General features: G+C 43.3%; 1 protein-coding gene across 3 annotated transcripts in view; it reads left to right on the top strand.

Moving 5' to 3' along the window:
* Positions 1–866: 866 nt before the first annotated feature.
* nr1h4 (nuclear receptor subfamily 1, group H, member 4) overlaps positions 867–22,558 on the top strand; it is a 117,441-nt gene continuing 95,749 nt past the window's right edge. Inside the window, exons 1-2 of one of the 3 annotated variants that reach the window (XM_043708719.1) lie at positions 867–1,022; positions 13,076–13,186. In XM_043708719.1, coding sequence (XP_043564654.1) covers positions 13,093–13,186 — 94 coding nt within the window. In that variant the 5' untranslated portion in view covers positions 867–1,022; positions 13,076–13,092. Of the gene's footprint in view, positions 1,023–12,169; positions 12,203–13,075; positions 13,187–14,980; positions 15,988–22,558 lie in introns of those variants that run through there. The other 2 variants (XM_043708720.1, XM_043708721.1) reach the window with 2 other exon arrangements.

Genomic DNA, 22,558 nt, shown 5'->3' with positions numbered 1-22,558 from the left:
GTCCAAAGATGTGCAGGTCAGGTGAATTGGCCTTGCTAAATTGCCCATATTGTTAGTCAGAGGGAAATGGGATGGGGTGGGTTACTCTTCAGAGGGTCAGTGTGGACTTGTTGGGCCGAAGGGCCTGTTTCCACACTGTAGGTAATCTAATCTAATCAAAACCTTTCCTCATAAGACAACCTGCTCATTCCTGGTGTTAGTCTCATGAATCATGTCCAACCCATTTGTACCTTCCTTAACTAAGGAAATCAAAACTTCAAATGTGGTCTCATCAGTGTCCCGTAAAATAGAAGCATAACTTCCTTAGAAATTGCTGGAAAAGCTCAGCTGTTCTGGCAGCATCTGTGGAGATCCCTCCTTATCTTTGTACTCATTTCCTCACCAACAGATGATAACATTCTATTAACCTTCCTAATTACTTGCTGAATCTGCATACCAGCTAGTTCAGCACTCTAATCTATGCTTTATGTGGAATGTGTTTAAATTGTCACAAGACCCATTGGTTTCATTAGTGTATACATTCTTGTCTAGTAAATTGCTCATCATTTAATTAACAAAGCTATATCTATCTGAGCTCTTTGTTTTAGTTGCTTGTCTCACATCACACATTCATCGCTATTGATTAGGATTTATGTTCTATTTCCTGCCTTTTCCTTAAATACGTCATCCCTTCCATGTCTCTCCATTTTCATGTCCAAATCACAGCCCATTAAACATTATCAGTTGTCAGTATGGTCTTTAATTTATCAATGTCACAAGCTGGTCATGGACAAGGCATGTTTCTGAGAGTATTATGCAAACTGGTTAATGAATAATCCCCATACTCGCACTTTCATCCTGACCCATGAGTACTTTGCAAAAGAGGTTTTGATGAGTCCAGGGTGAGGAGGCCATACAATGTCAATTTGAAACTGATAGAGGATCAACAACAAGCATATTCTCTCCTGATCATCAACTGAAATCCAGGTTTCATTCAAAGCAGTGGGGTGTACGGTCCAGTTAGTGACAGTGAATTCCAATGTGTAAGTATCTGTTGCTTAAAAATGCATATCAACCTGGAGCTTTGCTTTTGGAAAGTAGTTAGGAGCCATTCCTTCTGGATGGACAGTCTGTCAGGAACACTTCTGTTCAAAGTTTGATTCTTCTACAATTAATTTAACAACAAAAGGGGTTGAAGACGTCAATCAGTATAAAAGCCTTCAGCAGCATCCCATTTCTGATTTTGATAAATTGAAGTTTTGATGGTGAATGTTTGTATATCATGAGCATTTTGTGTATTTTATAAAATGCAGTTTGATGTTTGTGAAATAATTTAGGCTAATAATTGTTTACTGGAGATTGAGAGATTGGCAGAGCTTGTATGAGTTTGAATTATTTTTACAAGTGCTGGAAGCAGCGACCGCCTCAGCTCTGAAATCATCTGAAATAGATGTTTTCACATTTACATTGAGCTTGTGGTGCAGCCCTCAAGAACAATGTTGGAAAATTTTGCATTTCTTAACTGTGCTCCCTCACTGCTATTATCATGCAATAACTCATGAAGAAATTTGGCATTATGAAATCAAAATGATGGGTTCTATTTCTAATAATGTCAAGGCATTTACTTTTGATGTATGTCATCAACAAAACAAGTAAAAGAGGAACTCAGAGAAATCTCTTCACACTGAGGAGAGGGGGAATGCACTGCAACAATTATTGAAAACAAAACAGAGCGCACAACCATTTTAAAAGGGAATTAGATCTAAAAGAGGAAGATTAATCAAAAGACCTGCATTCCCCACACACTTTTCATATCCTTGCAATGTCCCAAAGTACGTCACAGTTAATAAAATACCTTTGAAATATTGCTGGAATGTAAGACTGCAGAGGGAAGTTTCTTTTAACTTTCTCATTGTCCCAACTGCCATAAGAGTAAAATAAAGAAACAAGGTTTATTATGACATAGAGAATCTATACACTTACTGACACATCATGAGACAATTTCCAATGCATTCGGGCATGACTTGCAGTTGTACCTGTCTGTTTCCTATTAATAATCCAGGAACATTACAATACAGATGGAGGCCATTCGCTCAATTATGTCTGTGTTAGGTCTTTGATGGAACCATCCAATTTAGTCCAACACTCCAACTTGCTTCCTAGAATCCTTCTAAACTCATCACCTTCAGATGCATGCCCCATTACCTTTGGACGTCCTTATGGTATTTGATTTCACCACCAATTCAGCTCGTCCTGAATCCTAACAACCCTCGTTGGGAAGGGATTTCTCTTCAATCCAGTCTGGATAAGGGTGGTGGGAAGGATAAAGTCGCTGACTGTAGTTTAAATGGAGAAAGACTGCAGAAAGTTGCAGAACAGAGGGATTCGGAAGTCTTTGTACACAAACCACAAAAAACTAGCATCCAACGTTAGTTGGTAATAAGCAACAATGGAATGGAATGTTGGCCCGTATATTGGATTGGAATATGAGAACAGAGGTTTTGTTGAAATTATACAAAGCACTAGTCAGACAACACCAGAAATTCTGTGAACAGTTTTGATCATTTTAGCAAAGGGAATACACTCCAGCATTGGAGACAATCCAGAGAAGGTTCACTTGGCTGATCCCAGGTATGGAGATACTCTCTTATGAGGAGAGGTTGAGTTGTTTGGGCCTGTACTCACTGGAATGTAGAAGCGTCAGAGTCGACCTTATTGAATCACACGAGTTTCTTTGAGGACTTGGCAGGAGAGATGTGGAAAGGTTGTTTCCCCTTTTTGGGAGAGTTTAGCACCAGGGGCCATCATCTCAGAATAGGGGGTCGCTTATTTAAGACAGAGATGAGGAGGGACTTCTTTCCTCAGCAGGGAGTAAATCTGTGGAATTCTTCAATGGAGAGGGCTGTTGAGGGCAGAGATGGACAGATTTTTAATCCATAAGGGAATCAAGACATTTGGGGATCAAGACATATGGGGATAAAGTAGGCAAATGGAGATAAACCAAAAAAAGGGATCAGGTATGATCTAACTGAGTGGCTGAATAGTTTATTTCTGCTCTTAAATCATATGGACACTTGGCTTGTGGTACGTGTAGTGTGTTTGCCATGTAAGCTGCTGGAACATGCTATGGGCCTAATGTTTGATGGAGCACAGAGCTGTACTGTTCATGTGTGTCCTGTGCCTCTCACTGTGATGAGCGACCTGCCTCTCCTGTTGTGCAAATGCTTTAGGAGCAACCTTACAATGATGTCACAGAACTGCATTCTACTGGGTATAAATAGCAGAGTGTGGGTGGAGTTAAGATAGAAAAAAGTATATGCAGATAATAGTCTTTCATAAAGTGGCAATAAGATTAGAGCTTGATCTATCACTCATTAACGTGTGTTCTGTAATAATCTGCAATAAATACAATTAGTTACATATGAGCATATGAATTAGCAGCAGCCTCAGGGCTGCTCCACCATTTAATTAAATCACGGCTGACTTGATTGCGTTGTCAAATCCATGTTCCTGCCTTCCCCTGATAACTTTTCACTCTCCACTTAATAAGAATCTGTTTACATCCACCTTAAAAATATTCAAAGACTCCTGCATTTTCTCAGGAAGTGCGTTGGAAAGAGTCACAACCCTCTGCACCTGCACTATTGGAACATAACATGCAATTCTGGTTTCCTTCCTATCAGAAAGATGTTGTAAAACTTGAAAGGGTTCAGAAAAGATTTATATGGATGTTGCCAAGGTTGGAAAGTTTGATCTATAGGAAGAGGATGAATAGGCTGGGGATGTTTTTCCCGGAGAGTCAGAGGCTGAGGGGTGACCTTATAGAGGTTTATACAATCATGAAGGACAGGGATAGGATAAATAGACAAGGTCTTTTCCCTGGGGTGGGGGAGCCCAGAACTAGACGGCATAGCTTTAGGGTGAGAGGGGAAAGATATAAAAGGGACCTACGGGGCAACCTTTTCAATCAGAGGGTGGTGCGTGTATGGAATGAGCTGCCAAAGGAAGTGGTGAAGGCTGGTACAACTGCAACATTTAAAAGGCATCTGGATGGGTATATGAATAGGAAGGGTTTGGAGGGATATGGGCCAAGTGCTGGCAAATGGGACGAGATTGGGTTAGGATATCTAGTTGGCATGGACGAGTTGGACCAAAGGGTCTGTTTCTGAGCTGTACATCTCTATAACTGTGAGAGAAAAGACTTTGCTTTATCTGTTTTAAATGAGTGACCCCTGACATTCAAAAAAAAGGACCCTAGTTCTAGATTCTCCCAGAAGAGGAAGCATCTCTCCACATCCACCCGGGCAAGTCCCCACAGGAACGCTTACATTCCAATCAAGTCACCTTTCACTCTTCCAAAATCCAACAGATGAAGAAATGACCTGTCCAAACATTCTTCATAAGGCAACCCTTTCATTGATGTTACTCATAAAGAAGCCTCAGTCTGAAAAATGTCCTTGACTTTGTCTTCTTTTTGACAATCTGTCTTGAATACAAACTCTCAGATATGGACATAAGATATGATTTACTAACGCCCTTCAGGGAAGGAAACTACCATCCTTACCTGGACTGGCCTACATGTGACTCTCGACCCAGTTAAGAGTCAATGTGGTTGACTCTTAACTGCCCTCTGGGTAATTAGGGATGGGCAATTAGTGCTGCCCTAGCCAGCGACACCCTTATCCCGTGAACAAATGAAACAAAAATGTGACAAAAGGCAGAAAAGACTTACCAGGATGTCACTGGGAATGAGTTATAGGGAGAGGCTGGATAGGCTGGGACATTTTTCATTTGAGTGGAGGAGGTTCAGGGGTAACCTTGTCAAGATTTATAAAATCATGAGGGGCATTGAAAAGGTGAATAGCAAAGGTCTTTTCCCTGGGGTGGGGGTGATCAAAACTACAGGGCATATTCTTAAAGTGAGAGGAGAAAGTTTAAAAGGGATCTGAGGGGCAACATTTCCACACAGAGGGAGTTCGTATGTGGAATGAACTGCCAGAAGAAGAGGTAGATGCAGGTAGTTATCAGACAGTTGGTTCGGTCCATGAATAGGAAAGGTTCAGGGGGATATGGGCCAAATGCAGGCAAATGGGGCTGGTTAGTTTGGGAAACTTGGTAGGCATGGAAGAGTTGGACCGAAGGGTCTGTTTCCATGCTGAGTGACTCTATGATTCTATGAATTTTCTCTGTCTCTCCCCTCTCTCTCTCACATGTGTGAAATTGCACTGTTAACCAAAGAGACAGACAGCCTCTAAGTAAGGACAGTGTAAGTGAGTGCTCTGAAAACAAGCTAAGAGCCACAATCTGCAACCCATGGTGCTGTGTGTCTCTGATGTATCCTGTGTGCCTGTGCACACAAAGGGAGCTGGCAGGAGCAGTGAAATGGATGATGTCCTGATCCCTGAGGAAACGAGCTGGTGGGAGAGTTGGTTTAAGAGCAGCTGTGGTGATGTAGTGGAGTTGGTCAGGGTTTTCCAGTGTTTGTGTGTGTGTGTGTGTGTGTGTGTGTACACGCTCGTGCATGTGGAGGCTCAAGAACAATGGTGTCCATGTGCTCTATACACCATTGGATGATGATCAGACCAAGCAAGGGACGCTCAGGTACCTGCTCCAACCTCATGTTTTGTGCCATTCTAGTTTCTCGGCACAGGAGAAGAGAATCAGCTTATAAATGAGAGGAATGAGGCTCACAATGAGATACAAACACGTGGAAAATAGGCAGACAGTTTCTGAAATTGCCATTTAAACACGAAAGGTGAAAATCGCGAAGCTTCTTCTTGATGTTGTGATTCTGATTTCCTGCTTTTGCAAATTTCTCATCGGTCCCCACACTACTGCACAGAGACTGTCAGTCTCTCTGACTTACTGTGTAATTTATCATAGAGTGGGGGAGAGAGGGCGAGAGAGAGAGGGAAGGAGAGAGAGAAGGGTGAGAGGGTGAGAGAGAGAGGGAGAATGAGAAAGATCGGGGTGGGGGAGAGCGCGGGTGGGAAAGAGAGAGAGAGAGAGAGAGGGAGAAGGAGAATTTTTGTTATGTGTCTTGATGCCCACATCTAAGAGTTTGGGCTCAAGAGAGATTGGTCAAGGAGATGAAAAGTCTTCAGGCTTGGGATGAGCAATAAACATTGGCTCAGCGAGCGTCGCCCATGTCCCACGAGTGAACGAAGGGAAAGGAACAGTCTGTTCCACTCATACTTTCATTTCCTGCCCTTCATTCTCTTTCTCTCATTCTCCCTTTATGTCTCTTCTTGTGGGTCTTTCTCTCTCCTTTCTCCCTTCCTTCCTCTTTATTTTTCTCTGTCCCTATTGGATTAATAAAAATGTTTCTGCCCCACACTCCGGTCTGTGGCTGGATAGGAATCTCCAATAAGCAGCTTATCAGTGGCACTAACACCATACACTGCATTGTCAGCCTCTGTTATCAGCGATAGAGGACGGAATCTAATCTCGCCCTCTTGTTAAATGGCTTCCTTTCTGTGATAACTGTGATGAAGCATACTGCTTTGGATTTGCACTGTGCCAGTGTGACTGTATAATAACACCCGATCCAGGCATGGATAGGTGGCGTAGACTCCCAGATAAAACCGATAACCCACCTTATTGATTAATGCTGTTGAACAAGGGCAGAGCGAGCTCCTGCTCAGCAGCAGCATGATAAAGATAAGCAGAGATAGAGATAATTAAATGTTTAGAGCTATAGTGCTCAGGCAATTAAATTGGTGCAGTGGTAATATCACTGAGCTGGCAATACACCGACCAGCTTCTAATGTCCTGAGATCAAATCCCACTCGAAATCTGAAGCCAATGAAATTTGGAACGTGAAGCTAACCTCACAGCAACTGAATGATTACTGGTCTTGAGGAAGGGTCACTGCACCCAAAATGTTAACTGAGATTTCTCTCCATAGATGCTGCCAGACTTGCGGAGCTTTTCCAGTGCTTGCTGTTCTTGTTTGTGACTGACTACTGACAATCAGTACGGAAAAAAATGAATTTGGTTTCACAAATATTCTTTCGGGAAGGCCATCTGCCCTCCTTACCTGGTCTGGCCTACATGTAACTCAAAACCCACTGATCCTTAACTGCCCTCTGGGCAAGAAATGGGGGCCCAAACAATGATGTTCAAATCCCACGTAGTGAATTTTTTAGGAAGTTCTGAGTGAGATCTTTAGCTCATGAAGCTGAAAGTGAAGGGATTGGTTGTGGAGGGTGAGTACATTGGAGATGTGGTTCAGTGTAGGATGGTCTCCCACAGGAGGTGAAATAGTTTTGAGTCAAGTCTGCAGCATCCTCTGTGCACCCTCACCCTGTGGGTCTAATGCCTCACCATCCTCTGGTTCGGACGCTGAGTACAACAAAGGCAATCGAAGGATAGAGTAGCCATGAGGGTATGAATTGCCTCCTCCTGTTCCTGTGGGCCCAACTCCAAGTGACAGCACATTCTGTCTCTGGAGTTTGTGTCCTAAAACACTCTCAGTGCCCTCCGCCCAGGGTGAATCTGTTGACAGAGCAGCATTTAATCAGATAGGAGTTTGGGAGATAAATCCACTTCTGACCCAGTTAAGTCTGGGACGGGAAGGCTTGAGTCCTTTAAAGGGGTAATTAATCCTCATTTGATGGCCTGCTTCCAGCTGCTCTCCTGCTGGGGTCTCACTATGGAGGGACCACAAAAGGCTAACACTGTTGACTCCTTTGTCAGTAATTCAGAGGGATTGGATGTTGGGAATGGGGCGTTGGGGCTGGGAGAGTGGGGGAGCTTGCTGACATTGTGGTTAAACCTGCTCCAGCCTGTGAACCACAGCCCAGGTCCACCCCGCCATCGCCATCACCCACCTGGATCTTAGGCCTCTTGGTGACCCCAGGCCTCTGGCAGCGGTCAGCTCTCTCCTGGTAGTGACCCACACAGTGGCAGAGGTGGGTAGAATAACCTGTCACTACCCAATTAAATACCTGATTAAGAGGGGCAATTATTTGGAGAGAGATGGTGTGCAGGGTGATGAGGAAATGGCATGAGATTGGCACTCGCTATTAGAAGCGGTGCTCGCACAATGGGCCGAATGGCCTCTTGTTTCCGCGATGAGCTCCCAGTTCAGCAGGTTTTCCTGACCAGAGTTGCCATGGAGAATTGACTGGAGACTCACCTCAACATCTATATTAAGTACTGCCACTTGCCTCTGGTTTGACCCGAAAAGCAGAATTCTTGAAGATCATAAAAACATAAAGCGTTGGAGAAACTCAGTGGGTCGAGTTCATGTTTTGAGTCCGATGACTGTTCTTCAGGACAAGAGGAGGATGTTGGAAAATGATGGCTTTGATGTAGTTGGCTAAGATGGAGGAGGAGAGAGTGGAACAGATGATGGAACAGATGACAAAAGACAAGGACAGTACTAACGGTGACAAAGGAATGGCTGAGCTGTAAATAGTTGTTCATTGGTACCAGAGAAACATGCATTCTCTGAGAAAGTAACATATAAAGCACACTCAGATCACAGAATCATTAGACCATAAGATATAGGAGCAGAGTTAGGCCATTCAGTCCATCGAGTCTGGTCCACCATTCAATCATTGAGTCATAGAGCCATAGAGATGTACAGCACAGACCCTTCGGCCCAACTTGTCCATACTGACTAGATATCCCAACCTCACCTAGTGCCATTTGCCAGCACCCACCCATATCCCTCCAAACCCTTCCTATTCATATACCCATCCAGATGCCTTTTAAATGTTGTAATTGTACCAGCCTCCACCACTTCCTGTGGCAGCTCATTCCATTCATACACCACCCTCTGTGGAAAACGTTGCCCCTTAGGTCCCTTTTAAAACTTTCCCCTCATCCTAAACCTAAGCCCTCTAGTTCCGGACTCCCTCACCCCAGGGTAAAAACTTTGTTTATTTATCCTATTCATGCCCCTCATGATTTTATAAACCTCTATAAGGTCACCCCTCAGCCTCCGACGCTCCAGGGAAAACAGCCCCAGCCTATTGAGCCTCTCCCTATAGCTCAAACCCTCCAACCCTGGCAACATCCTTGTAAATCTTTTCTGAATCCTTTCAAGTTTCATAACATCTTTCCGATAGGAAGGAGACCAGAATTGCACACAATATTCCAACAGTGGCCTAACCACATGGCTGATATGTTTCTCAATCCCATTTTCATGCCTCTGCCATAATTCGATGCCCTTACTAATCAAGAACCTATCCATCTCTTTCTTAAATACACTCAATAACTTGGTCTTCACAGATTCACCATCTTCTGGCAATTACAGAATTGTGACTGGTGGCTGCATGGTGGCTCAGTGGTTAGCACTGCTGTCTCACAGCGCCAGGGACCCGGGTTCGATTCTGCCCTCAGGCGACTGTGTGTGGAGTTTGCATGTTCTCCCCGTGTCTGCATGGGTTGCCTCTGGGTGGTCTGGTTTCCTCCCACAGTTAAAGATGTGGAGGTTAGGTGAATTGACTGTGAAATGGAGGGTTACAGGGATAGGGTTGGGAGCTGGGTTAGGAGGGTTGGTGTGGACCTGATGGGCCAAATGGCCTGCTTCCACACTGTAGAGATTCTATGAGAAGGAAGCTTAACATCCCATTATGGATGCCCTGGCTCTTCACACAAGTGTCATCACCTTCAGCCTTTATCCCATTCCCTTACACACTATTTCTATTCAAATACTCCAAGGCCCCTCTGAATGCCTCAGTTGAATATGCCTGCATCACATTTCCAGGCCGTGCATTCCAGTTCCTAATGACTCACTGGGAGGGAGTGTTCATAGAATCTCTATAGTGTAGAAACAGGCCATTCAGCCCAACACGTCCACACTGACCCTCCGAAGAGCAACCCATTCCACTATCCTATTACTCTACATTTACCCCTGACTAATGCACCTAACCTACACATCCCTGAACACAATGGGCAATTTAGCACGGCCAATCCAACCTAACCTGCACATCTTTGGACTGTGGCAGGAAACCAGAGCACCCAGAGGAAGCTCACACAGACACGGGGAGAATGTGCAAACTCCACACTGGCACTGTGAGGCAGCAGTGCTAACTGAGTCACCGTGCCACCCGATTTGCTTTGTTCCCATTTTCCAGCATCTGCAGTTCTTTTGTTTTATTTTAACCTGAAACATATTTGGTATAAAATCAATCAGTTCCCAGCTCCACACCTCATTTCCTGTTTCTGGAATGCTGTCACCATAATAAACTAACAGAGCAAAACTCACATTCCCTAATCGGGAATTGAACCCAGGCTGCAGCGGTGAGAGCACTGAATCCTAACCACGAGACGACTAGGGAATGTTTTTTCTCACATTTGCTCAGCATTTTAAAACTATACCCTCTGTTCCTTTAATCGCCATACCAGCTTCTCCCTATTGACTCTGTTCAGCTGATTCATGAGTTTGAAAACCTCAACCATTCATGTTTTCATCTCATGTTCCAGAGATGTTAGGCGGCAACACTCAAATCTATCCAGCGATAGGGACAGGCCTTTTGATGGTCACACAGAACCGTTAGATGTCAGTGATAAGCAGTTGCAGAACGATAGATAATTAGAGAAAAAGACAGAGGCTGGGGGTCGGTTTCCAGATTAAATTCAGAACAGGTCCCAGAGACCTTGGGGTGCAGGTTCATAGTTTCTTGAAAGTGGAGTCACAGATAGATAGGATAGTGAAGAAGGCGTTTGATATGCTTTCCTTTATTGTTCAGAGCATTGAGTGCTGGAGTTGGGAGGTCATGTTGCAGCTGTACAGGACATTGAAAATTTGTGTGCAATTCTGGTCTCTCTCCTACCAGAAGGATTGTGTGAAACTTGAAAGGGTTCAGAAATGATTAACAATGATGTTGCCAGGGTTGGAGGATTTGAGCTATAGGGAGAGGCTAAATTGGCTGGGGCTGTTTTCCCTGGAGCGTCGAAGACTGAGGGGTGACCTTATAGATGCTTATAAAATCATGAGGGGCATGGGGTAAATAGACAAAGTCTTTTCCCTGGGGTCCAGAACTAGAGGGCATAGGTTTAGGGGAAAGATATAAAAGGGTCCTAAGGGCTGTGGCATTCACACGAAGAGTGGTGCGTGTATTGTGGTCTTCGAGTTTTGGACTCCTCTGGCAAAAAGACCTTCCTGATGAAGGGCTTATGCCCAAAACATCGACTCTCCTGCTTCTCAGATGCTACCTGACCTGCTGTGCTTTTCCAGCACCACATTTTATGACTATGGAAAAGACCTTTTCTTTTTATCCTAACCACGCCCCTCATGATTTTATAAATCTCTACAAAGTCACCCCTCAGTCTCCGCACTCCAGGGATAATAGCGCCTGCCTCTCCTTATAACTCAAACCCTCCAAGCTCTGCACCATCCTTGTAAATCTTTTCTGCACTCTGAAGTTTGACGACATCTTTTCTGTAGAGAGGCGACCCCCCCCAGAATAGTATGCAGTATTCCAAAGTTGGTCTCACCAAAGTCTAAATAAAGGTTATCGGTCCTGAGCCATATGATAGCATAACATTGGTGGTTTTCTCTGGGATTATAGCAACAGGTAACTTTTAAATCCTGGAACAAAGGTTAAAATTCTGCGTGCTACAAAAGTATTGCAGCTGTTACTGATACCTTACTTGGTACCAAAATTCAATCATCGTGACTGAAAGTTATTATTTTTTCCACAGTAGTTTTAAAATTTCTGTCATTATATTCCCAGTAAAATATTATGTGATGTTCTCAGTTTTCAGAAAAAAGCAGCTTGTTTTATGAAGAATAGGCAGAGCTGAATTGCTGTTTGTTATTGGTTAAATCTGATAGATGTGATGAGCAAGGTGAAACAAAATCATATCATTTTTAGGAAGCCTTAGTGATATTGAGTGAATGTACCAGTAAAATATTTATCTGCTAATGTATTCAAGTTTAGCTAATCCACTTGCTGATTTATGGACCAAAAAGGTGACACCAGAAAACTGAGTTTGATTTGATATCACTGCATGCTAGAAAAAACATACCTACATAAACAGAGACCTCTTTGCCTTGGAGCTGAGAGGTTAGAGGGGGGACCTGACAGAGGTGTATATTTGATTTGGTTTGATTTATCATTGTCAAATGTCCCTAATTACAGTGAAACGTTTTGTTTTGCATACAGAACAGCAGATCACACCATACAAAGACACAAAGATCATGGAGTGATTGAACAGAGTGAGGAATACAGAATTACAGCTGCAAAGAAGTTGTACAAAAAGCAAGGTCAACATTAGATTTGAATTTTGAAAAGTCCATTCAGCAGTCTAATAACAGCAGGGAAGAAAGTGTTCTTGAATCTGTTGGCATGTGTGTTTAAGCTTTTGTATCTTCTGCCTAATGGAAGAGGTTGGAAGAGATTATAACTGGGATGGGAGGGGTCTTTGATGATATATGATGATGATGATATACAAAGTGGAAAGCAGCTATTCCCCTTCGTAAAGGGTTAATAACAAGGGGTGTAATTTTAAGGTGAAAGAGATTTAGAGGGATTGTGAGGAAACCAATTGGAGAAAGGTACTTAATAGATCGTGAAGCCTCATACCTTTAAAAAGTACTTGGATGAGCTCTTGAAATGTCATAGCATTCAAGCAAGTGTGGGAAAGTGGGACTAATGTAGGTAGTCATGTATTTTTGGCAGTACAGACTTGATGGGCCGAAGGGCCTTTTCTATGCTGCATGATTCTATAAGGAATAAGTCCAAGCTTTGTGTCCTAGTTTTGACATTATTGGAAGCTTGGGGAGCATTTGATTCCCCGTTAGTTTCTTCATTGCAATGCCTTGGCAAATCAGAGTTGATTGGTCAACTATCAGCACGCACTGCTCCTGGAGTAGAAACGTTTGTGATGGTTTGAGATTTGGCATTCATGCATGTGTCCTGGTGAATGTGAGACAGAAAGCTTCAGTAACATGTCTCTCTTTCCAACAAACTTTCTAAATGTTCCTTATACTGCAAAACTAATGCTTGCAAAACGAATGTTCTGACACCACTCGTCCTTCTCACCCCCCAAGAGATTATGTTTTTAATCTTCCCTTAGCTTTAATTCAAGATGATGTTGATGTAACAAATCACAAGAGTTTGCAATTCTTGTCTTACAGGAGTACCTACCAGTCGTATGAAGCAGTGGGTCATGTCTGAGGCCAATATGTTGGGACACAGTCAATTTTCACCATCGGAGGGATTTTGTCTCACTGACTCCTCATTCTTTGGTAAGTTCTGAGGAAGGGTCTCCTGACCCAAAATGTTAACTCTGATTTTTCACCGTAGATGATGCCAGACCTGCTGAGCGATTCCAGCAATTTTGGTTTTTATTTTGTGATTTTACGCACTTAGTATTAGAGCCCGTTATTGAATTCAGCCTGAAGCTATGGGTGGCACGGGGCAGAAGTGGGTACTGCAGATGCTGGAGATCAGAGTCAAGATTAGCGTGATGCTGGAAAAGCACAGCAGGCCAGGCAGCATCCGAGGAGCAGGAAAATCAATGTTTCGGGCAAAAGCCCTTCATCAGGATTCCTGACCTGCTGTGCTTTTCCAGCATCACTCTAATCATGGCAATGGGTGGCACTACCTTGTCCTTTTAGGTAGATCATGCATGGGTTTGTTATTATTATTATTACAAACCTACATCTGTGAAGGTGTTGGTGGAACTTCCTCGCTCTAAGTATGACCGCCAAACCTTCCTTCTCTACTTGGGTGTATTTACGCTCTGCATTAATCAAAGTCCTGGATCCATATGCTATTGGGTGTTCCTCACCATTGGGCCACCTTTGAGCCAATGCTACCCTGATGCCATACGGGGAGGCATCTCACCTCAACATCACATCTCCCTTGGGATCGTAGCTTGGCAACACCTTCGAGGAGAATAGCTGTTTCTTCACTTCCCTGAAAGCCATAGCTTGGCTCCGTGACCTTTTCCAAGTCTGACCCTTTTTTTTAAGTGTTTATGCTAAGGTGCCAGGATGGAGGTCAGGTTACAGGTGAACTTTCCACAATAGTTCCCCACGCCAAAGAAAGCCCAAAGCTCCAATACTGAGGTGGGAGCTGGGGCATCTTCGATCGCTCTCACTTTATCTTCCAACCCAGTTCCGTTGATTCTGTAGCCCAAGTAGGTCAGTGGGAGTGCCTGGAACACACATCTTTCCCTTCGAAGGCATGTACCCGCCTGGGAGAAATGTCTAAGGACTATGTTCCAGTTCTCTAAGTGCTCCTTTCTGGTCTTCCCTGTTACTAGCAGGTCATCCAGATAAGCGGGGCCCTTGCAAAATGTTCTCCATTGTCCACTGAGAAATTGCACAAGTTGACGATACCTAAAAGGCAGTCTTGTACATCAGTAAAAACCCTTATGGGTATTCATTGTGGCTTACTTCTGGGAATTGTTTTGATTGGTTCTGATTTGGATGTTGCTAAGCAATGTAACTGTTTCAACCCAGATGTGGGTGGGTTTTCCAGGTGTACATTCTCCTGGGCCTCGGCCTATGAGTTCTCTTACTCCATTTGGCTCCAGTGGGACTGTTTTACTGACTCGAGTCCACATGCCAGCAATAAGTACAGGCCCACATCCTGAAGAAAATTTTAACTCTTTGACTGATTTTGAGTTAGCAGGTGAGGACCTGGAAATGAACATTTCTGGGTTCTTACCTGCCTTAGTCTCCTTTACATCAATTATTGGTGTGTTATTTGTGTCTTCCATAGTGAAGACCGACACAAAATACCTGTTTAACGCCTTGGCTATTTCCTCATTTCCCATTATTAGAAATGGTTGACACAGCGCCAGAGACCTGGGTTCGATTTCTGCCTCAGGCGACTGACTATGTGGAGTTTGCACATTCTCCCTGTGTCTGCGTTGGTTTCCTCCGGGTGCTCCGGTTTCCTCCCACAGTCCAAAAATGTGCAGGTTAGGTGAATTGGCCATGCTAAATTGCCCGTAGGGTTAGGTGCAGGGATAAACATAGGGGAATGGCTCTAGGTGAGTGCGTTTCGGTGGGTGGGTGTGGACTTGTTGGGCCGAAGGGCCTGTTTCCACACTGTAAGTAATCTAATCTAATGTGGGTGTAAATTAGAAACAGTGAGGGGAAAGAGTCACTGACAGGCGTAGACCATAGGCCACCAAATGATAACATCATGGTGCGGCACGTAAATAATGGATGCATGTAAATTTGGTACGGCAATCATCATGGGGGATTTTTATCTACATATTATTTGGTCAAAACAAGTCGGTCAAGGCAGCCTTGAGGAGGAGTTCATAGAATGTATCTGTCATACTTTCCTCGAACAGTTCTGTCATGGAACCAACAAGGGAGCAAGCTATCCTAGATCAGGTGCTGTGTAATGAGAGGAATAATTAATGACCTCATAGTTAGGGATCCTCTCAGAAGGAGCAATCACAGTACTTCTGAAGCCCGGGAGCTGCTTTTGGAGGGTTGATATTTCAATCGAACTCCGACCATAAAATGATGTGAGATGAGAGCATGCATTATCCCAAAACTGTACCTTTAGAAACAATGTAATTTGTGTCATTGCCAATGAGATTGTGATTGGGGTTCTATTCCCTGTGTGAAGGTGGGAATGGAATGCAATGTCTCCTAGACACCGGGACACTTCTGATGGAGAGCAATAATATTTTCCAAGCTCACAAATGTCACTGAGTTCCTAGCATTCAGGGAGAGGCTGTGTGTGAGACATTCCTACAATCAGGCGCTTTCAACTGCCTGATGTCAGCACTTCTCTGGGGGAGTTAATGTGTAAGCTTCTGTACCCTTTAGTCTCTGATCTAATCAAACGATTAACTCAAGGAAGTCATTAAATGTAGTTTGCTGGAGGAGGCTTTTTGTCCGTCACAGCCTCCCATATGTAGGCATCGCCTTCCTCTTTATTTCGGAAGGACTTGCTTCTCAGCTGTTGATAAGGGGGTCTCTGGGATCACCCGAGATGTTTGTTCAAGGCTGTGGGCATTGAAGGAGATTTTACAGTCACATCTGCCACAGAGCTGGGAGAATGAAGACTGGGAAAGGTAGGAATAGAAACATGAATATATATGACCTGCACTAAGCACTGAGCAGTGTAAGCTGAGCCGGAAGGTAGTGATTGTTAACATGACTAACCCTTTCAACTGTATCAACTGCATTACCAGCTTTCAGAATGACTTCAGATTGATTTTGATTGCGTGGTAAATCCGTTTTCGAAACGCTTTCTTGTACAATACGTTCTCTCATGACAGATTGCCCCTTCATTGTCAATGTTTATTTATTTCATAAAGGAGGGAAGTAGTGTTTCAGGCGAAAAGTTCCTGCCTGTAGGTGTGCTGTAGGGAGTTGGAACAAAAACAGAAAGTGCTAGAGAAACTCAGCAGGTCTGGCAACATCTGTGGAGAGAGAAACAGAGTTAATGTTTTGATTCCAGAGTGACATCTTTGGAACAGAAAGGTGTTGGCAAGGTGCTGGCTTTTATCACATTGACAAAGGAAGGGCAAATGGAACCTATGGTGAGGGACCAGAGGAAAAGGCAAAGGGAGTACTGATAGCTGTAGAGGAGTGATATAGATGCAGAATAGGTGTTAATTAATGTTGTTCATAGCAGAAACTGGGTTAAATCTGCTGAGAGCAAACCCTTACAAACTCGGGCAGGTGGATGGGGTGGAACCCTCACTGTCTGTCCCACTTGCACCTCCTACTGTTTTCTCTGGACCCTAAAATATTACTTTTCAGCGCCCTTCAATTCTGAAGAAGAGTCATCTTGGACTCAAAACATTATCTCTGTTGCTGTCTCTGCAGATGCTCTCAGACCTGCTGAGTTTCTCCAGCATGTTCTGTTTTTATTTCCAATTTCCAGCAGCCACAGTACTTTGCTTCTACTTCAAGAAAGTTGAGGCCTATTTGTGTGTAAAAAGGTCAATGAAAATAAATTTCTCATCTTTGAGCCAATTGCCCTTCAGAAGTAAAAATCTCAAGTTGAAGAAAAGGCTTTCAAGAAAATGCATTTCAAATATTTATTCAGTATACTGAGAATCTTTTACAGTTAGTTTTCAGGATATTCTGGCATTCTGTAATATCAAAGAGTACATAGAAGGTAACAGTAAAATGTAATATGGGAAGGCCGGGATGTAAATAGTTTCAAGGCAGAGATTGATAAATTCTTGATCTCGCAAGGAATTAAGGGCTACGGGGAGAGTGCGGGTAAGTGGAGTTGAAATGCCCATCAGCCATGATTGAATGGCGGAGTGGACTCGATGGGCTGAATGGCCTTACTTCCACTCCTATCTCTTATGATCTTATGGAAATATAAGCCAGAGGATGGCAGATTGATGCAGAAACATACAACCTGGGAATACACAAGTAATCAAGACCTAGATAATATAAAGGCAAGACTGTAGGCTCTGTATCTGAATGTGCATAGGATTCATAGCAAAGAAAATGAATTAATCGCATACATTTGACTGAATGAATACACTCCTGTAACCAGTATGGTGACATGGTTGCAGGGTGACTAGATGTGAATCCTGAATATTGACTGATATATGACATGGAATTAAATAGCAAGCTCAGTAAAGGTTGACTGTTAGTCAAGGCTGGTATTTGCTCAATAGTTAAAGATTGCCTTAATTCACGAGATCAGAGTGCAGCATGGAGGTGAGGAATAGTAAAGGAGTGAACTCACTAACATGACTGGTCTACAGGTCCCCCAGTAGTGAACCTTTCATGGGGCAAAGTCTACAAGAAGAAATTTTGGGTACATGTGATAAAGTGATGGCAATAATCATGGATGACTTTAATTTGGTACTGGCAGCCTAGATGAGGAGTTTGTGGAATGCTTTCAAGATTGTTCCTTTGTACAGCAAGATTTGAAACCAACCAGGGAGTAGGTTATATCAGATTCAGGATTGTGAAATGTGATGGGGTTAATTAACACTCTCAAAGTTAAGGGTGTGCATAGATACTCATGCAGCAACCCCAACTTGACTGAATTTTACAACCAGTTTGAAAGTGAGAAGACTGGAGCCAGGGCCAGTGTTTTAATCTTAAATAAGGGTAACTGTGTGAGCAGGTAGACTGAAGTGAACAGGGATACTCAAATAGGAGATTGATTAATAGAGACACAGTCATTTAAACGGTATTTCAGAACACTCAGAACAATATAATGCTGTTGTAAAGAATAATTCTACAAAGATCCTGCCATCCATGGTTAACTAAAGAATTACAGGAAACTATCAAACTTAAGGGAAAAGGCATCTAACTATGCCATATCGAATGGAAGGTCTGATAAATATAATAAAACACAACATTGATTGCTAGAATTGTGAGAGAAGAACAGAAATTACTGGAGAAGTGAATGCGGAGAGAGAAACAGACTTAACGTTTTGAGTCTTCTTCGGAAAGCCTTCAGTTCGGATGACAGATCACTAGACGCGAAACATTAATGGTTTCTCTCTCTGCAGCAACTGCCAGACCTGCTGAGTTTCTCCAGCAGTTTCTGTGTTAGGTCAGCTTGTTAGTCAGAACAGCAAAGAATGACCACCTGGGCAATCAGATGGAAGAAATTAGTGTGTGAAAGGAATGTAAAATGGATAGGAAGAATTTCTACAGGTATTGGAAATGGGAAAGGGTAAGTGAAGTGAGTATTGATCGCTCAGACAGTGTGAATGGGGAGTTAATACAGATCAGGAATTCTTTATCTAGAAACTTCGGGATAAACTGCTTTTCATGAAAGGATATTTTCAATATTCAGATACTCTTACCCAATGGGTCTATTCGAGTCTGATCGGGTCTGTTCTATCCCCTTTGGAAAAAGTCTTTGCTTGGCCCAAACACATCTGAAAAGACCTAGAAGTGAAGATTCTAAAGGACGTGAATTCAGCCTGTCTACAGATTCATTTATGACTTTTTACGTCAGCTTTCAAAAAGACCTTTGGTTTCTAGACATTTTCAGGCTTCAGATAAAAGATATCCATCCGGAATAGATAATAAGGAAATGGCAGTTGAAATGAATACATATTTTGCTTCTGTCCAAAACAAAATTCCAATAATTGCTGTCAACCAGGCAGAGAAGTGCTTCGTGAAATTATGATCACATGAGATGCTTGACTAACCACACCGATGGAAAACCGGGGACTGACAGATCTCCAGGTGCAGATGGACTGTATTCTAGAGTCTGAAACATTGTAGTAAAGGTGCTGGTATTAATTTTACAAAATTCCTTCCACTCAAGGCTGGTTCCATAAGATTGGAAATTAGCAAGAAGGGAGGGGAGGAGAAAACAGGAAACTGTCGGGCAGTTACATCTTCTTGTGGGAGGTATTAGGATTCATCACTGAAGGGATTACAGCTGTGCATGTGGAGACATGAAGATAATCAGGGTGAGTTAGCATAGTTTTATAAAAGGGAAATCTTGTTTAACTAACTTATTGGAACTCTTTGAAGGAGCTGCGGTGAAACAGCTCGGAGGTACAATAGATGTATTGTACTTGGATTTCTGGAAGGCATTTGATAAGGTGCCACATCAAAGATTATTGCAAAACAAAAGCTCATATTGTAGGGGGTTACATATTAGCACGAATGGAAGATTGACTGGTCAACTGGTAGCAGAAAACAGAGACCCTGTAGAAATTGGTCTTTGTCTAAAAGTCAGGATGTAATGAATGTAATTCCTTATAACCTAAATGAGGGGAACAAAGGCACCGTGGCTAAATTCCCAAGAACCACAAAGATGGGGAGGAAAGTACATTGTGAAGAAGACATAGGAGGTTGAGTGAGTGGGCAAAAATCTGGCAGATGGAGTATAACGTGAGAAGGTGAAAAGTTTGTCACCGAGATAGGAAGAATGAAAAGTCCGAGTATTGATGAAGTGAAGACCAACGGCAGGATTCTGAGGTACAGACGGATTGAAGTGTTCCTGTGCATGAGTTCTGAAGAGTTAGCAAACAAGTATTAATTCAGCAACAGTGAAGATTTGAAGATAATGTCCAAATCAACAACAATTTGTATTTTTATTATCATGCTTATAATTTCACAAAAATATTATTGAGAACTTTAGACATAAGGCCAGAGATGGAGATATTAGGTCAGGTCACCAAAAGCATTGCCAAAAAGCAGGTTTTGAGGGATGTCTTAAAGGTGGAAAGCAAACCTGTGAGGTTTTGGCTGCGAATTCCACACCATGTTGCTTCAGCGACTGTAGAATCAGCCACACAGGTGAAGTCATGATTTAACAAATCGTTGGGAGTCTCGAAGAAAATGGGTTGTCGAGGTCTCAAAGTGTGTGTGGTGCAGAGAGCTATAGATGATCACTGCCAAGAATTAAATCAAGGGTGAGAATTTTAAATTGAGGGATATTGGCCAGGTGCTGGCAGGTGAGACTAGGTTTGGTTGGGATATCTGGTCGGCATGGACGGGTTGCACTGAAGGGTCTGTTTCCATGCTGTACATCTCTATGACTCTATGACTCTAATAAGGCTAATCAGATGTTACCCTTTACTAAAAGAGGCATTTAACATAAAATTAAGGATGCTATGCTTCATTTACACAGACATGATTTGGAGTCCAACCCGTCTCACCTGCCAGCACCGGGCCAATATCCCTCAATTTACACAGGGCATTGATGAGACTACATCTCAAATACTGTGTGCATTGGTCTCATGAAGAAAGGATGTAAATGTATTGGAGGGGGTTCGGGGAGGTTTAGTGGATTGATCCCTGAAATGTTTGATGAGGAAAGATTGGACAGGCTGAGCTGGTTTCCCCTGGAGTTTCGAGATGGGGGGAGTGAGCTGATTGAAGTGAATAGATTTGACGAGGTGGATATGAAAAGGATGTCTCCTCTTGGGCAGGAGTCCTGAACCAGGGGCCCTGTTTTAAAATTAGGAGTTGCACTCTCAGGATAAAGAAAATAAGATGGAGGAGCAGATGTAGGCCATTCAGCCCATCGAATCTGCTTCACATTCAGTGAGGTCATGGCTGATCTGATAATCCTCAATTCCACTTTGCTGCATTTTTCTCCATAGGTGTGATTCCCTTCCTGATTAAACATCTGTCTGGCTCAGCCTTAAATATACTTGATCTACTTATTTGTAATAACTTTTTTTATTTTGAAGAAGTATCAGGAATGCAGAGTACTGGGCTAATGGTAAAATTCTTCGCAGTGCAGATGAACAGAGAGATCTCGGTATCCAGGTGCATAAATCCCTGAAAGCTGCCACCAGGTTGATAGGGTTTGTTAAGAAGGCATATGGTGTGTTGGCGTTTATTGGTAGGGGGATTGTGTTTCGGAGCCAAGAAGTCATGCTTCAGCTGTACAAGACACTGGTAAGGCTGCACCTGGAGTGGTTGTGTACAGTTCTGATCACTGCATTATTAGAAAGGATGTGGAAGCTTTGAAAAGGGTTCAGAGGAGATTTACCAGGATGTTGCCTGGTATGGAGTGGAAGATCTTATGAGAAAAGGCTGAGAGAACTGAGGCTGTTTTCATTGGAGAGAAGAAGGTGGAGAGGTGACTTAATCAAGGTGTATAAGATAATCAGAGGGTTAGGTAGGGTGGATGGTGAAAGCCTTTTTCCTTGGATGGTGAAGGCTAACATGATTGGAAATAACGTTAAATTGAGAGGTGATAGATTTAGGACAGATATCAGGGATAGTTTCTTCACTCAGAGAGTAGTAGTGGGCGTGGAATGGCCTGCGTGCAACAGTAGTAGACTCGCCGACGTTAAGGGCAATTAAATGGTCATTGGACATACATATGGATAATAAGGGAATGATGGGCATCAGATTAATTTCACAGGTTGGCGCAACATCGAGGGCCAAAGGCCTGTACTGCACTGTAACGTCTTTCTCGTTAAGTACAAAAACTTGACCCATGTTTTCTGTTAGCCTGGAATGTATGTTTGTGTGTATATGTGTATTTGCATATATGTGTATAATCTCTGTGTGGGTATGTATATTTGTGTATATATGTGTATGTGCGTGAATGTGTTGGGGGGTGTGTGTGTCTGTGTCTGTCTGTGTGCGTGTGTGTCTGTGTGTGGGTGGGTGTGTGTACAGGGTGTGTGTGGACAGGGTCTGTGTGTGTACAGGGTGTGTGCGTACAGGGTGTGTGTGGATACAGGGTGTGTGTACAAGGTCTGTGTGTACAGGGTATGTGTGGGTACAGGGTGTGTGTGGATACAGGGTGTGTGTGTGGACAGGGTATGTGTGTGTACAGGGTCTGTGTGTACAGCATATGTGTGGGTACAGGGCGTGTGTGTGGACAGGGTGTGTGTGTGTACAGGGTGTGTATGTACAGCATATGTGCGTACAGGGTATGGGTGTACAGGGTATGTGTGTGTACAGTGTGTGTGTGCAGCGTGTGTATGTACAGGGTACGTGTGTGTACAGGGTATGTGTGTGTACAGTGTGTGTGTGTACAGGGTGTGTGTGTACAGCGTGCGTGTGTACAGGTATGTGTGTGTACTGTGTGTGTGTGTAGGGTGTGTGTGTGTACAGCATGTATGTGTACAGGGTATGTGTGTGTACAGCATGTGTGTGTGTACAGCATGTGTGTGCAGGGTATGTGTGTGTACAGGGTCTGTGTGTACAGCATATGTGTGGGTACAGGGC

Source organism: Chiloscyllium plagiosum, chromosome 19, assembly GCF_004010195.1.
Source record: "Chiloscyllium plagiosum isolate BGI_BamShark_2017 chromosome 19, ASM401019v2, whole genome shotgun sequence".
NCBI classification, from domain to species: domain Eukaryota; kingdom Metazoa; phylum Chordata; class Chondrichthyes; order Orectolobiformes; family Hemiscylliidae; genus Chiloscyllium; species Chiloscyllium plagiosum.
This window is presented reverse-complemented; position numbering and strand designations above follow the sequence as displayed.